Source organism: Monopterus albus, unplaced genomic scaffold, assembly GCF_001952655.1.
Source record: "Monopterus albus unplaced genomic scaffold, M_albus_1.0 scaffold120.1, whole genome shotgun sequence".
Taxonomy (NCBI): Eukaryota; Metazoa; Chordata; class Actinopteri; order Synbranchiformes; family Synbranchidae; genus Monopterus; species Monopterus albus.
The window spans coordinates 790,579-813,474 of record NW_018128000.1 but is presented as its reverse complement, the minus strand read 5'-3'; the positions used below and the strand labels follow the sequence as shown (position 1 = coordinate 813,474).

The 22,896-nt window shown below is 39.1% G+C and overlaps 2 protein-coding genes across 6 annotated transcripts in view; both read left to right on the top strand.

Moving 5' to 3' along the window:
* The window catches only part of dazap1 (DAZ associated protein 1), a 24,230-nt gene extending 6,371 nt beyond the window's left edge, over positions 1 to 17,859 (top strand). For 2 of the 5 annotated variants that reach the window (XM_020612048.1, XM_020612051.1), the window contains exons 5-14: positions 1,052 to 1,159; positions 1,387 to 1,435; positions 5,440 to 5,522; positions 9,446 to 9,593; positions 9,809 to 9,841; positions 10,816 to 10,965; positions 11,859 to 12,023; positions 14,672 to 14,764; positions 15,207 to 15,254; positions 17,199 to 17,859. In XM_020612048.1, the coding sequence (XP_020467704.1) occupies positions 1,052 to 1,159; positions 1,387 to 1,435; positions 5,440 to 5,522; positions 9,446 to 9,593; positions 9,809 to 9,841; positions 10,816 to 10,965; positions 11,859 to 12,023; positions 14,672 to 14,764; positions 15,207 to 15,254; positions 17,199 to 17,371 (1,050 nt within the window). In that variant the 3' untranslated portion in view covers positions 17,372 to 17,859. The remainder of the gene's footprint in view (positions 1 to 1,051; positions 1,160 to 1,386; positions 1,436 to 5,439; positions 5,523 to 9,445; positions 9,594 to 9,808; positions 9,842 to 10,815; positions 10,966 to 11,858; positions 12,024 to 14,671; positions 14,765 to 15,206; positions 15,255 to 17,198) is intronic. The other 3 variants (XM_020612049.1, XM_020612050.1, XM_020612053.1) reach the window with 3 other exon arrangements.
* A 578-nt stretch (positions 17,860 to 18,437) lies between these two features.
* Positions 18,438 to 22,896, top strand: part of LOC109966873 (dipeptidyl peptidase 9-like) — a 15,525-nt gene continuing 11,066 nt past the window's right edge. Inside the window, exons 1-3 of the mRNA XM_020612081.1 lie at positions 18,438 to 18,697; positions 19,913 to 20,003; positions 20,409 to 20,675. Of these exons, the coding sequence (XP_020467737.1) occupies positions 19,948 to 20,003; positions 20,409 to 20,675 (323 nt within the window). The 5' untranslated portion in view covers positions 18,438 to 18,697; positions 19,913 to 19,947. The remainder of the gene's footprint in view (positions 18,698 to 19,912; positions 20,004 to 20,408; positions 20,676 to 22,896) is intronic.

Genomic DNA, 22,896 nt, shown 5'->3' with positions numbered 1-22,896 from the left:
TTTGACCTAAATCTCATGTTCTGAGATATTTTTTTCCTTAGGAAAATTGTTTTGTTTTTTTGAAGACCATTGTAATGTTTTCAGCTTTCACACCTTTAATGATGCTAGCAATTAGTTTGTGGATTTGATAAATCACAGAAGCATAAAAGAATCTATGTATCAACCTCCGTTTGTGACCTAGGGCCTGCAGTACTATTGGCAGATCTCTGGTACAGCTCACACAGCCTGGAATTGACACATAATAAGATCACAATTTACCAGATTTTAGAAAAAAAAGAGTCAGGCAAACATCTTAGGCCTGGATCACTGGAATTATGATAGCATTATCTATTTTGAATATTGTGAAAAGAAATCTGCCCCTTTCAGCTAAAATATGATGCATTTATAACTGTCACAGTAAAACTGTGAAAACATGAAGATTTGGAGACCTGTAAGATGGTGTGCTACAGAAAATTACTTTCAGCAGTGAATATTTTTTTGAGGCAGCAATCTTTGCACGAGCCAAGGTAATTTGTGGGTCACTTTGTTGGTCAACAATGCTGTCAAGCCCTTGCTCATCTGTTATAGTCATTTTGTCTCTTTGGGCAGCAACAGCATTTGTTATTGCACCTGTGCTGTCAATAAACAGCTTTTATAAGTGACATATTTGGCTGTCAGCACAGACTCTGTGTGTCAGAAGCTTTTATAAATGAGGTCTTCTTCCTGCTACTTGAACTGTTTTCTATGAGTTTAGGTCACATAGCTTCTACTGAATGTTTTACTAACAAAGTATAAGGATTAATTTTTAAATATAGTTGTAAGCAGCCTCTAGCCTTTACAACATGAGTGCAGTGCACAGCAATGACGAGTTGCTTGGTGGTTGAGAAAGCTGTGCTCTCTGATCTGTGGAGACTAGTGTTTGCATTGACATGACATGTTAAGAATTAAACCCCAGGGCAGAGGAGAACCTAATTTCTTGTGCACTGTGTGAGTAGATGATGGCTAACTGGCCCCTACCTAGAGTGATCCTTTCAGAGACATTGAAATCCATACACTCCCTGTTTTCTTTCAGAAGGGCAGCAAAGCCGATAGCAATAAATCAAAGAAGATATTTGTAGGTGGAATCCCCCATAACTGCGGCGAGCCTGAACTCAGGGACTATTTCAATAGATTTGGAGTGGTGAGTATTGCTAAGCGCATAATGAAAGTCACTTCATATCATCATAAGACTGCTTAAATGGATGTGACACTGAACAGGGTCAATGCTACAGTATAAAAGAATTAAATTTAGCAGGATGGGATAGGACAAGTAATTGTCCAAAATGAGGATAAATATTTAATTGGAATAAGAAGAGACCCTGTCTGGTTTTCTAAACGGAGCCACCATTTCCCTTTGTCCCATTCAAGGTCACAGAGGTGGTAATGATCTATGATGCGGAGAAGCAGAGGCCCCGAGGTAAAAGCTGATCCCGTTTTTCTCTCCCCTCTCCATACCTTACCATCTTAAATCTCATGACAAACTATTCTGGCCCAAAGAGAAAAAGCCCTTCAACCCCATTTATTCAGTTCAATTAAAACACAATTAACCCACAACAAGGAATTTCGTGTATGGTTAAAAACACACATTAAAACACACAATTCAATAAAATCACATTAAATGGAACCCTTATAAAGTCACTACAGTGTAAACGGAACATATAATTGGATATTCCCAGAAACCGAACAAAAAGCGTATTGCAGAGCAAAATGTATCAGTCACTAGTGAAGTACATTAAATTCTTTAGCAGACATGAAGAGAGTCCTTTCAGTTTATATGAAGGTTACACACGTGCAATCTTACATAAAACATTTTCACATAAAACAACAGTAGATTTTAAATTCAAACCACATCTCAGTCTCTATTACGTGTCCCCATCTGAAAGTGTGTTTTTTTTTTTTTCTAGAAATTGTAGGATTTAATTTGCAGTGTCCTTCGTGACCTTGTGGGACAGTGACAGTCGGTTTCATACACACATTTCTACTCAGTTAATTTCTCCAGACACCAGTTTTGTTTCACGCACAGGATCTTCATCAGTGCACACGTAGTTAAAATGGTGGAGCACTTTATCTCTACATTCTTCTAAATGTATTGTTTTGTCAGCTGAGTGTTTTTGTTGGGGTATTTTCGATTACTAAATCAGCATTTATTATCCCAACTAATGGTGCACATAGGGCCCTCAAAAACATGATGAAACCTGTGGGGAATGTTTGTCTCATTCATACAGTTCAGGAGGGATTCAGCAATAATATGTTCAGATAGATGTGTGAAGAATTTCTAGCTGTAGCTGCACTACCTTCTCATCTTTAAAAGGACATTCCACCCTAAAATAAATAGTGACATTTACTGGCGATGTACTTCACGTTTTTGGCTTCACTTGGGTTATTGCAGTTAAAATAAAGATATGTAAATGCCAGGTTTTAGCATACTTGTTGATAAATGTGTTAATAGATTATCAGAAATGTTGCTGAATGAGGTTCTGTTGATTTGATTATTCAGTGAATCAAATATTTATTCTCCAAAAGTTTAAAAGTATTTAAACCATCAAAGATAAAAAGAAGAAATGTACATTCTATCTGGCTTCACAGTAGCCTTAATGAAGCAGACTATAATACAGCTACATATTACAATATGTGAGCATGTTGTGTTTTTGGGGATTTGAAACTTGAGAAAGAAATTCATGCAGTTGATTGGAAAGTTGTTAGAAAGGAATCGCTAACTGAAGGAGATGAGGCCGGAAAGTAGGTGCTCCAAAAAATACAGTACTTTATCACAACATGCAACTGGCATATTGAGAACAGTCTGAGTATCTGAGGGGCGATTTGTCCTTCATGGAAGCTGGTTTCAGCCCAAACGCTGAAGGTGATAAAACATTGTAATCCTAAGAACAATGGAATGATTGTAAAAAGTTTTTTTGTGTGTCTTTTGATCCTCGATACCTCTGATTGAACTCTTCCAACCTTTTTCATGATGGCTGAAATGGCAGACTTTAAAATCTCACAAGAGTTTGTCCAGTCATAAATATATCATGTGTGTGAGACATGTGTTGACATTTTTAGCATAGCTGGTCTCCCTGGGAATTAGACCTATGCCAATGGCTGAGTTGGCGTCAGACTCTGCCCGCTGAGTTACAGTCACATCTGCATAATAACAATAATCAATTTTATTGGCCAAGTATGTTACATACACAAGGAATTTGTCTCCAGTACAGAACTGAGGCAGTCATCTGTGGCGCCAACTCTCTCTCTCACACACACAGTGATGGTGCGTTCCCTGCAAGGTGCTGCTCTGGCCATCAGGAGCAACTTGGGGTTCAGTGTCTTGCCCAAGGACACTTCGACATGTGGATTAAGGATAACGGAAATCAAACCACCGACCTTTGCATTTGTCCTACATAGCAATGATACAGTAGCCACTGACCCACAACAAATATTACTCCTCCTCTTTCCAAAACCCATTCATTCTCTGTTGGGAGAAACCCAGAATAGTTTGTCATTGGAATTTAACATGATGTATTGCACTAGTAACAATCATTACATAATCTTTAATAGTATAAACATTTTGTTTTATTGAAACCGTTATTTTAAACCGTTATAAACTTTCAACATTGGAGTAAGTTTTCTTTACCTTGATTTAGATGTAACTGATACATGTATCTTTAAATGGCATAGTATGTGTTTTCCCATATGTAGAAAGTTAAGTATTATTGTAAGTAAGCCCTTTCTATTTTTCTTTCTTCTGTCCCCCTTTTCCTTGTGAATGGTTTGAATGTGATTAACTGTGTCTCTTAAGATTTGTCTTTCTCCTTTAGGTTACTGTGCATTGATTGGTAGCACAGAGGTACAGGCCAAATGTAAACACGCCCAAAATTTTACTTGGTCAAAATGGGGCGTACAGAAAGTTGCACTATATTGTTACCTGGGCTATAAGCATACCTTTTCTCAGTAATCAGTGAGAAAACATTTCTTAAAGATTTTCCTCCTGGTTGTTAGACAGTTTAGTAACAATTGAGGTCTTTATTGTGGATGGCTATTTTAATTTCCCAAAGGTCTTGATGAGGTTTTCAAATTTCAGGTTTTGTCTGACCAACAGTCTAAAACCTAAAGAAAATATTTGTATCTGAGAAGCTGAAACCAGTGAGGTTTTTTTGTGGCAATTTCTGCATAGAATAAAACTTAGCAGATATAAAAATGGGTTTATTTTCTGTTAATTTACTAATCGACCATTGAAAAGTCATTGATCAAATAATAATCAGCTCATTTTTTAGCTTCCTGCCTAGTAGTCTGTGTGACAGGTGGTCCACATGGGTTTTATTTTGATGGCATGTAATATGATTTAGAACACATTGGTTTCATCAATAGCTCGTACCTGATTTGAGTAACAAGTCAAATTTCAACTTGAGTGTAACCAAGTTTTTAATGTGCTGGGTCAGTTTTAAATTTAGATAAAGGACGGGTCATTGACAGAAGTTATTAATAGCAATACTGTAGATGGTGAGGTTTGGGAATGCTTGGCATGTTACTAGAGGTCGATAAAATCTCAGTTGTCTCATAGGGTATTTAATTGGATTCGGGTTAAGTCCCCAGGTAGAGATGTGCACACAACCCAGTTTTGCCACTGTGGAGTTAATCAAATTGAAAATAGATCACTGTAGCCCAGTTCACACTGTGACAAGTTTTGTAACAGTCAGATGTAGTAGTTCACTGAGCAGTTGTTTTGTAGCTGAAATGTTGGACCAAAAAGTTTTCAGACTTTGGACTATACTGATGGACATTGTGTGCCCCCCACGAAAACTCTTCACTTTGGGAAAGCAGTTATGGCCTGTATCTTTGTGTTACCATTGTGAGCAATATTTTAATTGTCCATTTTAGGCTTATCCTGGCTGACTCAAAAGTAAACTAATGAAATTGGGAAAGCTTGGAGAAAGCTTTAGGCATTCTACAGTTTGTGTTTCTCCATATTTTTGTGATGCATTAACAGTGGCTGCTGCGAGTGTGTGCTCCACAGCAATATACCAAGGGGGACAGATCAAGGTGGGGTTTGGATGAAACAGCATTGTAGCAACACAAGGTAGTACTGGTTCAATTGGCATTTATTAGTGTTAGAGGGTGAAAGAGCAATTTAATTGACTTTTATGTGACATTTCACATTAAATCAAAAGCTACACCTGTCATTCTTCACGTTAAGCAGTCCTGTGTTATGTTCACAAAATATTTCTCTGTACAGTTAAGAGACGTTTCCTACAGTCCCCCAGGATTTAGTCTTGGATTTGTGTTGTTCTGCAAGTCTGCGACATCATCCGAACCCCAGGAGCCTCTTGCTCAGTCTTGACGGATCCTCACTCTGCTGAAGCCCAATACTGTTCTTCATCTTGTGTTGTCACAACCCCCTGCTACCTTGATTCACTCTTGGTCGTTGGCTAGGTTTTGGATTTATTACTTTCGAGGCCGAACAATCAGTGGACCAGGCTGTCAACATGCATTTTCACGACATCATGGGCAAAAAAGTGTGTAGTTGTAGTTTTATTTTACCCTTAAGATCAAACAGAGGCTTGGGCGATGGAGCCAAATGTATGCTATGTTGCTGTTTTATGAGATGGAGCTCATTTTCCAGCAGCTTTCCATAAACTTAACCTTTATCATCCTAAAATGATCAGGTCATTGATTTATTTCATTCAGTTTAAGTACATCTCAAAAGCTGTTTTTATTAGTTTCTATTGTCGCCCAAGGCTTTGTTTAAGTTGACCACTCCTTTAGGATGTCTTAAGTGCATTATACTTTAAACGTGTTGTTTTCAGAATTTGGTGCACCAATAAAATTATGATAAAGTGAAATAAGGAAATGAAGAAAGTTGTCTTTAAATCCCACAGACTTTCACTGAATAAAAATCACCTAAAGGATTGGTCCAATCAGTTCTGGGTTTTTTGTTTTCTGATATTTTGTTGGAAGGTCACTTACATGTCAACATATTTTTGTTTGTTCTTTTTGAAACGTTAAAGAAAAAGCTCAACTCAGTGACCTCAGTTGAAGAATCTCCATACTGTGTCCGTCAGTTAAAATAACAAATGAAAACTCTCGTCTCAAATGCTGCTGAGGGTGAGACAGGAGCCACACAATTACATTAGCATGTCACTTTTTATTGTTTGCTTTAACTCAGTGGATGTACCAGATGGATGGGGTTTACTGCACACAGACGGTGCAAATAGTATCAGGTAAGCTGTCCATCCGGGAAAAGAACAATAAATTCACTCTGGTGTTGTATTTAAGCACACCTCCTAACCTTCTGTCATCTCCTCTATTGTTCTGTTCTATGTGACAAACACCACCCACCTGGCACCTCAGCTCAGTTAAACCAACCAAAAGAATAAAAGTAAAAAAATACTGTGGCTACAGAAAATACTCAGAGCCCTTCACTTTTTGCATACTTTGTGTTGTGTGTTTAATTTTAAATGAATAACATTTCATTTTGCCCATTAGGCTTAACTTCGAAACCCATAATGACAAAATTAAAACGTGTTTTTAGAAACTTCAGCAAATTTTTAAAAAATGAGGTTTGTCCTGAACTTGGTCAGAATCTACCTGTGGCATACTGAATTTATTGGGCGTAGAAAAGCAAACATCCCTGTATGGTCTCGCATATTATACTGCATATCAGAACAAAAACCAGACCATGAAGTCTAAATCCACGACCTCTATGATAGAACTGATTCAGAAGTCCTCTGCAGAGATAGGAGAACCTGCCGGAAGGACAACTATCTCAGGAGCAGATGATCAATCAGACCTTCAGAGTGGCCCCTTTGAGTAGGACATATGACAGCATGATTAAAATATACTAAACAGCATTTAAAAGACTCATGGGGAAAAATGACACTTGTCTGATGAGCCAAAAATTCAACCCTCTGGGCAGAACTCCACACACTATGTCTGGTAAAAACCATGTACTGATCCTCATCTGCTAATACATTCCCTATGGCAAAGCATGGTGGTGGCAGCATTATACTGCTTCTCCGAAGCACAGTCACAGAAGTCTGTCAGAACTGAGGGAAGCATGATGCATGATGTAGCCAAATATGGAGAAGTCTTTGTAGAAAGTGTACAGGACCTGAGAGTTCATAATTTGAATACTTCTGCAAATTCTAAATATGCAGAAAGTTATCACACTTTATCATTAAAGGTTATTGGATGGAGATTCATGGACAAAAATGGAAATTTTATTAATGTGAAATTAAATGTAAAGTGTGCATAAAGTGAAATGGTTTGAGCATTTTTTTGAAGCCACTGTATCTGACAAAGATCGTCCTGGCACTTTTGTTATAAAGGCACTTTAAAGCTCTCATTCATTAACACTCCCTCTTTTCCCCAATAGACACTGTGTAATTAGCAGCTTTTAAACCACTCTAAAGAGGTACAAGAGGTGCCCTCCATACCAACAGTAATGATTTGTAGGCATAAGAAAATGATCCAAGTTGCATGTATCCTCTTTCTGTCCTTTATCTTTAAATGGCTACATAAGTGTCTTAAATGTTTGAAGGAAGTCAGTTTTTGGCCCTTGACACTCAGAAAATTGTTGTATATTAGCACCTGCACCTCCTAGGGTAGTTGGAGCAAGATGAAGCTTGAGTTTCTGTAGATACTCTGTCTCTTAGTAGTATATCAGTGGTCAAATTACCCAGTTCTTTTGTTTATTATTTGTATGTATTCTTTTTTGTATGCTCCTGGCTAGAGTTTTGTGGTCAGCACCTAAAACCTCTTGACCAATGGTATGCTTCTTGTGTGTTTAGTCCAAACAAATGATAAAGTACCTTATTCCCTGTTGGTTTATTTTCCCCAGAAAAGCATCACCAGACACCTTTGATTAGACCATGAAATGTAAAAGCTTTCCTTACCTGTAGGTAAGAGTTTTCTGTTACATTAATCAAAGATAAAGAGTAGCAACACAAGACATTTTTACTGGAATGTTACTGATTATTGCAGTAAGAAGATGATCTGAATCCCACTTCCTTGGTAAATGATTCAGCTGAACCTGTGCACTTTCTAGTGGTAGCCACCCCCCTTGACTTTGCCCTGGTTTCCAGCAGGTATCAAGGCTCAACTTAATCCATTGTTCTCAACTTGACATTACCTTACACTAGGACTTGAGGGAGGCTGGGAAATATGAGTTACAAAATTAGAAATTGGAGCACATCAAACTGTGGAACAGATCCCAGTTCTGCTGTTGGGGACTGTACAGAAGTCATGGTATCCATCACTCGTACTGTGATGCCCACGGGAAAACATGTACAGGTAGCTGCCGGCGGTGGTGAGGCTACTGCCGGTAACATGTGCATGTAATTAGGTCGACAGAGAAGGAAGAGGGGAGGCAGTGGTAGGTGGCAGCATCTTAAAGCGGGGAGGAATTTGCGATTCATTTTCCTCCTGCAAGGTGACCCCAATAACTCAACCCCTCAGTCTATTTCTGGTTGGCTCCCCCTTAGCCTCAGACAGTTTTTTTTTTTTTTTTTTTTGCTCTGGTTAACTGCTGGTAGCTTTGCCTGGTTACAGACAAGATAGTTTTGTTTTTGGGGTAATCAATTTATAATTGGCTCAAGGCATTAAGCTTAAACTAAATTACATCAATTCGAGCATTAATCAATCAGTGCCCCTTAAAAAGTAGCAGTAAAAATTGTGGCTTTTTCATAGATGTTTTTTAATATTTTAAAATTTCAACACATAAAAACTTTGGATCACCATTCTAACATTTGAGATTATGGTTCGTGTGTATAAAGAGCGTGTCCCCTAGCAGCGATTTGACATTATATTGTAGTCAAAACGTATCAGTCACACAAGAATATTTCTCACCTTTGACACAGTATGAAGATTCAGTTTTAGATTGAAAAGACTTCATTGTATTATTTGCATGTTTACTATTTATTCTGTTAGAACTCAGATGTAAATTTCTCTCTACATCCATTCTTCCCCCAAAACTTAATCCAAGTAAAATAAAAACGAGATTCTTTATAAGCATTAGATGGAGAAAGGTAAGTAATGACCTTCCATTAGACATCTTTATCATATATAGGGCAATTCATTAGAGGAAAAACAGTTACTCTATGTTTCTCAGGTACATCTTAAGAGCCTGTGATCTGGAGATCATGCATTTAAAAAATTGTATATTATTTACTTGTATTGTTTTTGTATTGTGATTTTTGGGCACTGTGACATTCCAGCTTGATGATTAGTACCTGAGACACATAGGAGTACAGCTCTCCTGGCTACACAGTAATATTAATTAACATAGTTGCCCCACATTAGCAAGCATACAATGAAAGATTTCAAAGTGGCCCAAAATGCTGAGATTAAATATCAGTGGTAGGACAGGTCTGTCTAGGTGAGGGTCTTCATGGACTTTATACTGGTGTTGCCAAATATGCCCTTCTTGTCCTTTGTCCAGGTGGAAGTAAAGAAGGCCGAACCTCGTGACAGCAAAGCTCCTGGCCAACTTGGCCCTGGCCAGTGGCCACCCAGGGGCATCTTGAGTGCAGCTAATGGTTGGACAGCACAGCCTGCTCAAGGCTGGCAACAGGCTTATGGGCCACAGGGTGAGTGGGAACAAGTCCCAGAGTGGAGTGAGTGAGTTCAGAGGGAGAACCTAGTAACAGTTTAAATGTGTTAAACCCTATACTTTATCATTAACCTTGTGCAAGTAGGTCACTGCTTGCATTGTTAGTTTCAGTGTTAAACTGTATTATGTGGATATTTGCATTTCAGGCATCAGTATTGTCCTCAGTGTTAATTCTTTTTTCTTTCCCTGAAGGAGTGTGGGTGTCGACTACTGGCCAACCCATAGGTAGGTGTTAGACCTCCACTTGAAAAAACACAGAGCATATCCTCTCGTTCCAGTTTAGTGAAATAGTTGTTTTTTGTATGTTGCATAACTGTGAATTAATCAAACTAACTGCACATAGATGTGTTTGCGATGTGGTCATGCTTATCTTGAGACACTTGTGTCACAGAAATGGGCCTGCACTCAGTGTAAGCAATAGGCTGATGACAGTTAACAGCACGTGTTATCACTGATTCATAATGGCTGAGGCTGCTGATAATGTGCTGCTTGAGACAGATGGCAGCCTTGAATGGATTCTGACCTCTCTCTGCTATTGGTCAGGCTTGGCTTCATATCACCATCTTCGAGTCGACCTGCAGTGCCTAATGCAGTGTCAGTCCTGTGCTCTCTCAAAGGATACTTCACTTTTATTCAGCTGTACATTCTGTGCATTAAACCACTTATTTATCAACTTTATCTCTGGTGTTCAGCTGTTTAATCAGACTGTGACAAAATTAGAAATTATGCAGTTCCTCTTTTCTTGATTGTTATCATTGCCTGTGTACTTAATTGAAATCCTATGAATTTAGATAAACATATAATATTTATTGGGGTGGGGCAGCGGCACGCTGGTTAGCGCTGTCTCTTTGCAGCAAGAAGGTTCCGGGTTCGATCCCTGGCTGACCGGGGGCCTTTCTGTGTGGAGTTTGCATGTTCTCACTGTTTCTATGTGGGTTCTTTCCGGGTGCAGCTTAGGTTGATTGGCAACTCTAAATTGCTCATAGGAGTGTGGGTGGTTGTCTGTCTCTTCGTGTCAGCCCCATGATAGACTGGCAACCTGTCCAGGGTGTAACCCCACCTCTCACCCAATGTCAGCTGGGATTGGCTCCAGCCCCCAACAGCCCTATTCAGGATAAGTGTTATACATAATGAATGGATGGTTATGATATTTATGATAAAACTTACATAAAATATTTCCTTTTCTTCTTTTGGAGCAGGTGGGTATGTACCTTCATTGTCGGCAGGCCGGGGAACACCCACTCAACCTCCATCACCTTTTAACGCATTTCTGGTTACGACCCCGGCGGGCAGCTTCGCTGCACCTCAGGGCTACCCTCAGCAGGGCTACACCACAGCACCTCAGTTTGGTCAGTAATTCTGATATACTCTCATTACACTATGGTGATGATTTGACATTACTACAAAGTGCTTACAGGTAATATAGCATATGTAAGGGTAATGAATTAGCTGGAATGTTAGGGGTACTTGTGTTTCATTCCTAGATTTTTGGTGATGTCATGTTTTTATCTGTAGGAGTTTCTTCTATCAGAGTGAAAAAGCCAAAAAGAAATAGCTCTGAAACAACACTGAAAACAGTATTACATGTTTTTACAGCTCCTAGATTTTTTTCTAAAAAGGTTATGTAAAATATATTAATCGGTGTCAGGTTTTGCAGGCAGCTTTGCTGTTGCTGCGGTCAGGGAGGAACCTCCACCTTATCAGAGGTGGACAGCAGGACTTCCAGATACCCAGCATTTTATAAAATGTTGCTAAAAAGCCTGTGGGGGATTATTATGTTTCGCCGGTTAAACCTCTTAGCAGGTGTACCAAGCAATAATAAGTTGTAATTATGGACAAAGTATTAGAACAACCAGTTGAAAAAGCCCAGAAAGGTGTGATGTTAAAGTGGTCACAATTTCATGTGGCAGCTGGTATTTCAAAGGGCCTAAAATGAGAAGAGATTTGGTGGAGGAACGGATTAGTACCAATACTAGGAATCGTTATTGTGTCACGATGTGTGTAGTAGGTTTTTTTTGTTTACATTCAAAATGCAACTGAAGACCTGTTTACACAGTTTTACTCAGGTCAGAAACTATTTTTGGAAGTGTTATTGTGTGTGTGGGGACGGCAATACTGAGGGTTGATCAGGGTCATCTGCTCTAAGGTGTTTGTACTACGTCATATACCATCTTTGGTAAAGCAAACTGGGAAATTATCATTAAGGAAAAGTCATAGAAATTATCTTATGACTTTCCAACAGGTTACAGTTTTGGCACACCCCAAGCAGACCAGTATGCTCCACAAGTTCCTCCTCCGCCCACCACTCCAGGAACTGCACCTCTGGGCTTTGCCCCTGCCACCACACCAACTCAGGACTTGAGCAAAGCTCCCACTGGGCAGCCTGACTTCCCTTATAGCCAGTATGGTAAGAAAAGCATTGTGCACAAAGCATTTTGCTGCCCCTTTCTCTCCCATTTAAATGTTCCTGGTCCTGTCCTTCTCCCCGGATGTGTTTTCTACAACTTAAGTTTGTAACTACAACCCTTCAACAAGCAGGAGCTTGCTTTTGTTTTGATTTAGCTTGGACAGCTACATATGCATACATGCTTCTTGCATACATGAAAACCCCTGGCTGTGCTGTGAAGATGCTGTTGAAGTTTCACCATATCCAGGAGTCTTCGGCAGTCATTTGGTCAGGTTTTTCCAGCTGGGCTGTGGTTTGGTCAAAAGATTGGTAGGTTTGAATTAGATCATCCTACCTTGCAGTGTGTATGTTTTGCATTTTTATTTTATTTTGATTTTAAAGGGAGTGCAAGCTTCCCCTGACTGACTGACTTGGTTTAGAGATTCCTACCTTTTAGTTGCTCCCTCCTACACCACCTCTTCCTCCCTGTTGATGACTTTGCTGGCTCCTTTTCCTGGTCTTTGCACGATTGCCATGGAAGAGCACTGGCATGATAGTATTATGCCCATAAAGCCTTATTTCTAGAATTGCATGCCCAACTTGCTAAGCTACCTGTCAGAGTTTTTCAACATGTCCATCACTTTTTCACACAGGACCTTTGCATGCTTGTCTGCCTCTCTGTCTTGTACATATATGTAGATATTAGTGCGAGTCCTGGGCTAGTCACTTTATGAGTAATTTATCTGTAGGTATTACCATATGGTGGGTGTCTTTGCGGTCTTTGAACTGGACTATTATTCTAGTCTGATATTACTTTTGGGCTGAGTTGGTCCAGGATAATAGTCCCTCCTGAATTGCTTAGAGACAAATTTCTTGGAGTCTTGGCCAAATTTCAGTTAGCATGTAGGAACTTGAAAATGAGACATTTCATCAAACCACTCCTGTGAAAATGCAGAAATAACGTGCCTTATTAAGTTTTGTCAATTAAAAACAGATAGGGGGTAGCTTTTCAGTGACGTGCTCTGTGCTCGTGCAGGGTTAAGAGTCTGAGATCATGCTGAGTGAACAACTGGAGACTGGAGGTTTTTAGCTCTGGACCAAAATGAAGAGAGATGCTGTGAAAACTAACCAGCATTCAGGAAAAAGGAACAAGCTTCATCTTTATTGAACATTCACTCATTCATAACATACGTATATAGTCAGTTAGGAGTCAAATATTCATTTAGAGGCTACATTCAGTTTTTGGCTGGCTGGTATTTTTCTTCTGACTGGGCTTAAAGCTGCTTCACAGTGCTGAGTCTACATTTAAAGCAGCAGTCATGTGATTGCTGTCAGTGATGACAGGTGTCCATCTTGTTCAGTGTTTCCTGCTTGTGCTGAATCTTCCATCCAGCTTTTTGAAATTAGTGTCCACAGCCTGTTCAGGTATTTAGGCCACTAATCAAAGCCAGTGATGACAACGCAATGTCACACAAAATTTTTGTGAAATGAGCAGAAAACCAGAAATGCTGATGTTGGTGTTGTGGACACAAATAACACCTCTACCATAAAATCTATGACAGTAGCAGCAGACACTGGATATACCATCTGACTTGTAAAATTAGCAAGTTGTTGAGATTAGAAAAATAAAGTAAGTTTGTTTTTGCTTAATGTTAAGTTTGGCTTGTGTGGAGTTAGGCATAATTCCATCATTTTCTAATGCATATAGGGTATGCATTAGGGTTTATATGAGATTTTCACTTTCCAGGATAGCATTGGCTTTACTTTCATGACAGTACACTGTGAAACTTAGTTGTTATTCATCACAATAAGCGTTTTGCTTATTTTTGTCAAAACGCCTTGGTGCATTCAAGAACAATGTGACATCTGAAATTTAACAAATGACCGCTGAACAGCTGCCTTTTTAATGCAGGCAAAACATCTGTCCCTTTAGTTATGTCTATACTTATTTTATGGACTAGACGTTTTCAACTATATAGCTCATCAGCAGTGCTTTTTGGCAACTTCCAGATGTTTCACTACCCCTGAATATGTTCATTTTGATATCAGACTACTCAGAGACCTGGGGTTATGCACATATCCAAAGGATTTGAAAGAACACTCAACATTAGTGACGTATGACACAAAGATATATCTGGCACATTGCCCATCTGAAAAATGTTTCAAGTCTGTTTCGAGTTGTTTGTGACAGCAGGCTAAAATTAATGGAAACCCATGTCAGCTTGGGAGATAAGACATCAGTTTTGAAACTTGTGGTATTCTTTGGAAAATGTCTAAGCTGTATTTTGTGGACTGCAACTTGCAAACTGCTGGTGTGGTTGTTCTAGTCCCTATTTCTAATTACTTTCTTTTCATAATATTTTCTTGGTGGGAAAACAGTTTCTCACAAGCTGCATTTTAGCATGTCGTGCACCTTTCACAAAATTTCCTGAGACCAGGCTGGCATGATAAAAGGTCAGGCGTGCTAACAGATAGGTCGCACACTCGCACTCCATTTTGTTTTGACTTCCAAATGAAGCTAAGCAGTGGTGCCTCACCAAGTATAGTCCAGATGCAGTAAATGAGTAAAAATGTAAAGCTCTGTTAGCTCAGTAAGGGGGGAACTATGTCAAGTAGTCAGCCAGCAGTATCTGGGTTCAGTCAACCTGGTCTCCTCATCTCCCTGATAGGCTTGGGTAACTACCCTCAGGACCCCTCTGCCTACGGACCAACGCGTCCTTCTCACAGTTATGGTCAGGATGAGCAGGGAGGATATAGTGCAGGTAGGTGCCAGCATTGTCTTCTCCAACCACAAAAGTAGCATTTGTTCAGTACTGTAGTGTTAATAGAGCTGCAGCCTGGTTCTGCCTCTTTTTTTTCCTTTTGCTTAGTATGTAGTATTTTGCATGTACATTTTGCATGTACATACAAATTACTGTGTGTACTCTTGTATAGTAAAACAGCCATTGAATCTGACTCTGCTGAGTGGATTTGGAAGAAATTTCCATTGCAATTTGGTGTTAAGCATGTTCACCCCCACAGAGGCTGTAGCTTTACGATACAAGACTAACCATGTCCTCCTTTGTTGTCCACTCTGTTTGCATTGCTTTGCAGATTATAAAAGGATGATCTAATTGTAAGAAAATTTGTTTATGGTTCAGTTGTTTCTGCATCAGCAGTCCATTCACTTCTTGTTTTTTCCCATGTACTGTTTCCACATTGTAGCTACAGGGATGAGAAAGGAAAGAAGATTTAAAGAAGGACACGATTCCAGTAAATTTCCAGTTTCTCTCTGTCTCTTCTGTCTGGCAGTCCTGTTGGGGCCACTCCCTGTTGTTCAGATTTCTTACTTTTGTTTCGTTCCTAGACCACTTTGAGCTGCTCAAAAGAAATGTTTAATTTTACAGATTTCTCCCTTTTTTCCTTTATGTTTTTCTCTCTCTTGTCTTTTCACTTCAGTTATTTATAACTTCCTCTACTCCAGTATATATTGGTGATGTTTCAAAATCCTAAGAGTCTGGTGCTAACTGGATGTTACCAGGGCAGGAAAATAAATGCTTGCCAGCAAGATTCTGGAAAGATTCGGTTGCAACCAGATTTCCACCAGTCATGTTCCAGAAAATGAAGTCTTTTTTCAACTTAAAAGGCCCGTCGGCTTGGACAGTGGCTGTTGAATTTTGGAATAAATCGGCCACTTTTCCGACTTTATTAGTTTCCTTCCCTGAGCGTTCCTTGTCTGTTTGTGAGGAGACGCTGCCATCCAGTGTCTAACAGATGAACACGGTGCTTGTTGCACTAATCATTACAGAGAATCCAGCCATTGTTTTCTTCAATGAGGCCAGCTGAAACTACCTTTAATTCAAATGATAGACACTTTTGTCATTGTACTATCTAATGCTGTTACATAAAAATTTCCGGCACTAAAGGCTCATTGACAGAAAACAGTACTTGAAGTAAAAATCCACCACAAACCCTTAAAGGCAATAATAAATAAATAAATACAATGTACATGACATTTCTTGGTCCATTTACTGTAGTTGCTTTGTGTAGTATGTTCACCCAAATTTAAGGTAATTTGCTTATATAGTACATAATCACAATTTACAGCTACAGTATGCAACTTTTAAAAAGTATTTTTGTTATTGAAATATGCTTCAAAACTTGTCTTAATGTGTAGAGGTGTTGTTGAAGTCTCCTGTGACCCAGGCTCATTGAACAGCACTGGCAGCAGTGCAGAGATATTATCTATATTTTTATGTAAACATATACAGTATAGAGATACTGTACATATAAGCAGACATTTGCCATTTGTGCTTGGGAATGGCATGGTGGAACAGTGATTAGCGCTTTCACCTCACAGGAAAAAGGTTCCGGCTCCTTGCCTAGGCTGATCTGGTGCCTTTCTGTATGGAGTTTGCATGTTCTCCCTGTTCCTGAGAGGGTTCTCGCCGGGTACTCCGGCTTCAAATTGCCAGTAGGAGTGAGTGTGGGTGTGTGTGGTCATCTGTCTCTAAGTGTCAGCCCTGCAATAGACTGGCGACCTGTCCAGGGTGTACCCTGCCTCTTGCCCAATGTCAGCCCCCCTCGAACTTCTTCAGGATAAGCGGTAAAAATAATGGATAGATGGAAGTGACTGTGATGACTAATAAATTATCAAATAGCTTGTGATGGCAAGTAGTTATTTTTGTCAATAAACTAACAAATAACCAACCAATTTTACAGAATGATAATGATGTGTAATTTCACATCCCCGTCCCTGGTAGGCACGTGGTTAAGGCGCAGTGCTCTCACCGCTGCGCCCCGGGTTCGAATCAGGGTTGCGTCAGGAAGGGCATCCAGCGTAAAACACGTGCCAAATGTCAACATACGAGTTGTCAGATTCGCTGTGGCGACCCCTAAACGGGAAAAGCCAAAAGTGACTTTCTTGTGTAATTTCACATCCCAGTACTTCCAGCAGCTACAGTACAGTTAGAATTCATCAACAATGAAAACAGGTCACCTAAAAGCAACAATTAAAATGCACTATACTTTGGAAATGTATTAACAGTGTGAAGGGAAATGGTGGATTTTTCCTCAACATCAAAACAGAGAAACTTACATAAGCCACTTTATCAGTGCATTTAGGAGTAAGGCTTTTCCCTTAACACTCTCTCTCGACCCTGATATTAAAACCCTCTTTTTTCCACTCCCCCCTTTGCTCTCTGTTGTCTGCCTCAGGGTACGGTCAGGACCTGACAGCCTTTGGACACAGCTTTGCAGATCCCAGCCAGCACACGGCTTCATATGCAGCCCCGACAGCACAGCCCACCGCTGCCCCTCAGCCCGCTGCCAGTGCATTCGGCAGAGGGCAGAACCACAACATACAAGGCTTCCACCCGTATCGACGTTGACCCACCACTTCTGGGCATGGCTGCTGTGTAAAGTTAAAAAAATGAAAAAAAGAAGTAGTCAGGGAAATGTGTCCTTGCTAAATAGCTAAACTGGAGTTCTGGTTTGTTCAGTAGGAATGTTGAATGCACACAGTTTGTGAAACAGAAACCTTTGTGAAAGCAGGGATTCCAGTAAATTCAAAAGGGGTGTAAAGGAACCCCCTCCCCTTTTTTCTGCATAATTTAAAGAATATTCAACAGAAAGAAGCTTTTATCCTCCACTCCCCACCACGTGTTTTATAGTAGAACTAAACTACTTTGCAATAATTTTGATTCTCTGTTCAAACACTAGCACAGAGGCTATATGTAAAGAGACATATGTATATTTATGGTGGATACAAATGAAAACAGGGTCTCAAGTTTCCTCAGCTTTAAATTCTAGGGAATAGTGTTTTTATTTTTTATTTGGTGAATTTTGTTTACTTTCTGAGCCTTTAAAGTTTGTTTAAAATGAGATTATGAAATATATATATGAATATATTATACACAAACTGTGCAATTTTTTAAAAAGATTTTTGTACTATAAATGTACACTTTGCTTGTTTTTTTAATTTAAAGATGTAGAATTCCCTCAGGTGGCTGTTTTGGGTGCATTTTTGCACTTATGCAAAAAGAAAAAAGGACAAATTATTACAAAAATAAATGTTTTAAAGATACAATGCTTGTCATGGTTTGTTTATATTTGTATATAGATGTATTTGCCTCTGGCGTTTCATTGAAAGCTCTGCAAAGCAGCATGAAACTGTAAGTTCAATAATTTATTAGATGACAAAATTAATCCTTGGGGTTTGAACTGTTTATCAGACAAAACGAGACACATGCAGGTGTCACTAATCCAGTAAGATCTCAGAAAGAAGCCATTTTTTCACTTTTTTTTTTTTTAAACCCTGAATAGTCTAACGATTGATTGATACTGAAAATAATCACTAGTTGCAGCAAAGAGAAGGGTCATTGGCACTTTTAATTGAAATTAATCTTAAGACCCACCAGTATTCAGCTGCTTTTAACAATTTTAAAGATAGTCTATTACTATGAGTTTATATTTCACAGAGAAGTAGGGAGTTATTTCGGTTGCAAACTTAAGAATCATATCCGGGTTAAAGGTTGTAATCTTGTAACGTTTGATTCCACAAGCTACTTCCGCGCTGTTAGCATATTAGCATTAAGCTACCTGTTCTCTGTAAAGTAGCTGGCTTCTGTCATTTATTCAGACCCCGACCAGTGTTTTCAACACAGGCGTTTTTACGAGAAAAGGGCATAAGCTTTCAAGGTCTTTGGGCATAAAGTGTAAGCTGAAAATGAATGAGTGTTTCGATTACATATAAATGCTATTTTATACGTTAGCTAACGAGTCGCCACTCTGCTCAGTGGGTGGCTAATTGACTAGCATAAAAGTACAATAACACATGGTTTTAATTGTAGTATAGTTAGAATTTGTCAGGTTTGATAAAGAGGACATATCCAGATGTTTTCCTGTCTGGATTGAAGCTGTCTGGACATTCGGCTTCAACAGCTGGTGTATCAATAAGAAGTAACGTTAAAACTTATAAAACGGATTGGATGCTGGAGAACAAACAGTGTAGTGTTGGCTACCAACTTGTAGGACGATGACAGTTATGTTAAAATAATGATAGGCCAAACATTAGTGTGAAAGACAGACTTTGAGTATATTTTGGTGGTAATACTGCTGTACTTAAGTAACAATTTAAATGCAGGGCTTTTTCTTGTATTTAATCTATTTTCACACTGGTAATCCTACTTTAACGTAGTAAAGAGTGAGTACTTCCTCAATCATTACTTATCATAAGGTTGTGGATGATTAGGTTTCAGTTTCTGCACTCTCAGGACTTCTCATCCCTGTTGGTTTTAAAAGTTGTTTTCATTGAAACTTCAGTGAAATGTTTTAAGTGACATAAAATGAAAGAACACAGTAGGTCAGTAGTTATGTTTTTGTGTAGTTGTTATCCTAAGAAATAATTTCACATTAATTAAAAGATTGTGGCAAATAAATAGTTTGTTTTAGTAATGCAGATGTTCAGAACCAAAGTTATTTATGAGTTACTGTATTTCCCTGCTAACTCAGAAATTCCAATAGATTAGAAGATTAATTGATGAATGGAGCTGCTGGAGGGGTTTTATAGGAATTAACTTGTGTAGAATTTGCATTTAGGCCCCTGCCTCTTCTATGGCAAACAGTATACAGTCTGCAGTCAAATGTGGAGTAACATTGTAACAGTTGCCAATATTATGACACACATTGAACCATCAGAGTCATGCAACTGAGTCACACATGGCTGAAGAACAGCAGCTCCTGAGTGAACGGGGCCGTTGCCTCAGTGACCATTTCGCTGTTCACAACATGTGAGCTTAGCTTAGCGGATGGTCTAGTTTTTCACTAATTAAGGTCTATTTAAGTTCTTTGTCAGTTAGCAAAGGTGCTGCCATGTTTGAGGTCTCTGTTTCACATCTTCAGCTCTTATATCTTTAGCTGATATTTTACAGGGTGTCGGGTCTGGTCCAGGGTTGTTAAACAGTTAATGCACAGAGTAAAGAGGCTAAAAATTGAAGACAAAGCAGAAGACGGCCAGGAAAGGTATGGAAACTTTTTCATTCACTGCAGTCATTCAGTTATTTTTTAATTATTTTAACTAAACCACAGTAAGGTTTTTTTCTATGTGTTTACTGGCCAACAAAGTCAGTTCTGTTTACCCTAAAGGCCAAAATCTTTATTTTGCATTGCTGTCATTTTAATAGCTACCCAAAAACGGCAACAAAGAAGATAGCTAATAAACATAGTTGTGAATAAACCTGGTTTTTAAATGGATTTGTAAATGTTTTGTGAGAAAGCAAATGCATTTTGCTCATTTATTAGACCTCAAGAATGTAAAGTGTTTGGTGAAACACCGAATGTAAACATGTTTGTTTGTTGCCTGTCTGCTATCACAACTCAAAATGATGCCAGTATTTGTCAGGTGCTTGTGTCTGACTTCCTGATCAGTCTCAGGGTCTGTGTCTGCAGCATCACAGACACACTGGCAGGCATGACAGGGGTGGACGAGCTTTCAGACAGCACAGAGGTGGTGGAGATGGATGACGTGAATCCCACCCAGTTCCAGGTGGAGAAGCATACATGGGATGGCCTGCGGAAGATCATCCACAACAGTCGCAAGAACACTGGTGTGGTTATCAACAAGGCGCCACATGACTTTCAGTTCATGCAGAAGGATGAGGCCAGCCCACACTCTCACCGCATCTACTACCTTGGTGAGCTGGGAGACCTAAAACCTGGGATCTGACACAGTTGTTGTAAACATAAATTAAAAAATGAATACATGCTAAGTGCTAAATAATGTCATTTTTCACTATGAATATGAACAAATGGAAAAACCTAGGTCAGAGAAGCTTTTGCTTGGGCACTTGGGCCTGCAGATTCAATTTCTTCACTTCAGGCAGTTTTAACGGTAGCACGCTTCTGTGAGTCATCTGCGGATACAGCTGGTGAGTCAGTGTCTAGCCTGCACCTGCTTCCAAGCTCATTTGATATCTGCAGTGAAGCAAGTCAGTGTGTGCAGGAGAAAAGGTGAAACTCAACTAGGAGCACAGTTTTGCTTTCTAGGCATCTTTCTGCTTGTATCTGTTGCAGCTGTAGTGCACAGACTTGGCTGTTCTTTGCTGTCATGTCTCAAGGATTTATTGTGTGATATCAGTTGCAGAACTATGTCTAAAGGTGTAATGTGCCCTAGATAGAGCCTGTAAGAGCCCATGGCTCCCAGTTGTTGACTGTACAGACAGTTGTGCCAGGATGACAGCGTTTGTTCGTAGCATAGATATTGCTCTATATCTGACATTATTAAATCAGTTCACTGCCTGGCTCTTTCTGTTTGTGCTAGTGTTACATGTAAGCATTTTCCATCATCCTGTAACATGTGGACATGTTGGCTTCTGTTAAGTAAAAATTATAGTCTCGCTTCAAAGCTTTTCCCCACAATACTGTGCTTGTAAAGAGTTGTTGCCTATATTGATTCTCAGTATAGCTGAAGTACTTTAAAAGGCCACTGTAAAGTGGCTATTTACTGTTTTTGAGCTGCGTTATTCAGCTGACTCAACAAACCGCATTTCTCTTCTTCCCTTAATGCTATTGAAAACGTTGGGTTACTCCAGAGTAACCAGGTTACATAAGTGCATGTCAACACACTAATTCATTTCTTTCTTTTCCTGTACCATTACTCTGAGCAGTTAACCCATGACTGCATGACAAGGCACAACAATCACCCCGGTCACTGCAATACATTGTAAATATAACCACTGTTTGCATCAGGCTGAAGGACCTTCTCCCATAATGTATATATTTTCATAAATACTCCCTTTTCTCTCACCCTTTTCCTATGTTCGATTGCACATATTCCCTATTTGAATGCACCCATTTTTCAGCTTATCTTCAGTGTTCTCACCTTTATTTTTTAGTTTTTAGCATTGTTATCTTCTATTACCTGTTGCCTTACAATCACATTGAGAGCTTCTGTACTGGAGTCAAATTCCTTGTATGTTCAAACGTAATTGGCCATTAAGGATGAGTCTAATTAGATAAGTGATGACATAGTAAGTCCCCAGTCCAAAACCGCACAGAAACCACTGTTTGGTTCCAACAGCCACAAACTGAGCTTCCAATATGGTCACTGGGATGGAGTCAGCTGTGCATAATATCAATTACTGAGTTTGTGTGTTATTAACTTCCTAAGTGCTTAGTAACTACCTGCAAACATCAAACAAATGATTTATTATATCAAGCTGGAGGCTTATAACTTGAGAAATGTCTTACATAGTGCAGACTTTAGTAATGAGTTGCTAGGAAACATAAGTAGCACAGTCCACAGATAACAGTTTTACAGGCTGATAAATGTTGGTATTTGTTTTATCTAAGTCTGTATACATGGAACAAGATGTGTTTTGGAGTAAGTAGTAATCATATAGTTAAATGAGTGGGAAATATTCCATTATACTAACCTAACTGATGGACCATTTAGTCAAATGTTAACTTTAACGTTAACGTTAATTTTTTTATATAGTGTATTAGTATTATTATATTGTTAAACTACATTTATTATGTTTCAAACCATATACTACTGCAGTCTCTCTTTGACTCTGTACAGGTCAGATATTAGCAAGCTAACATTATTTTTGTCACTTGGTTCATTTAAATACACAACAGTGACACCTAACATTTACTGTGTGTATGATTTAGTAACAGCTGATTTCTACATAAGAACTAGTTTGATGCAGCCCATTTTTATTTTAACGGTGCATAAAACTCCACATAAATACTTGCATTATAATTTGGCTAAGTTTGCACTTAGGAACAGCTGGGGCAGCTGGCTCAAGAAGTTGTGCTAAAGTCACCTGTAAGAAGCTTCTGTCTTGCTGCTCTCAACACTTGTCAAACCTAAGCTCATGTATAGCATGACATGTTAGCTTTACTTGGGCTCCCA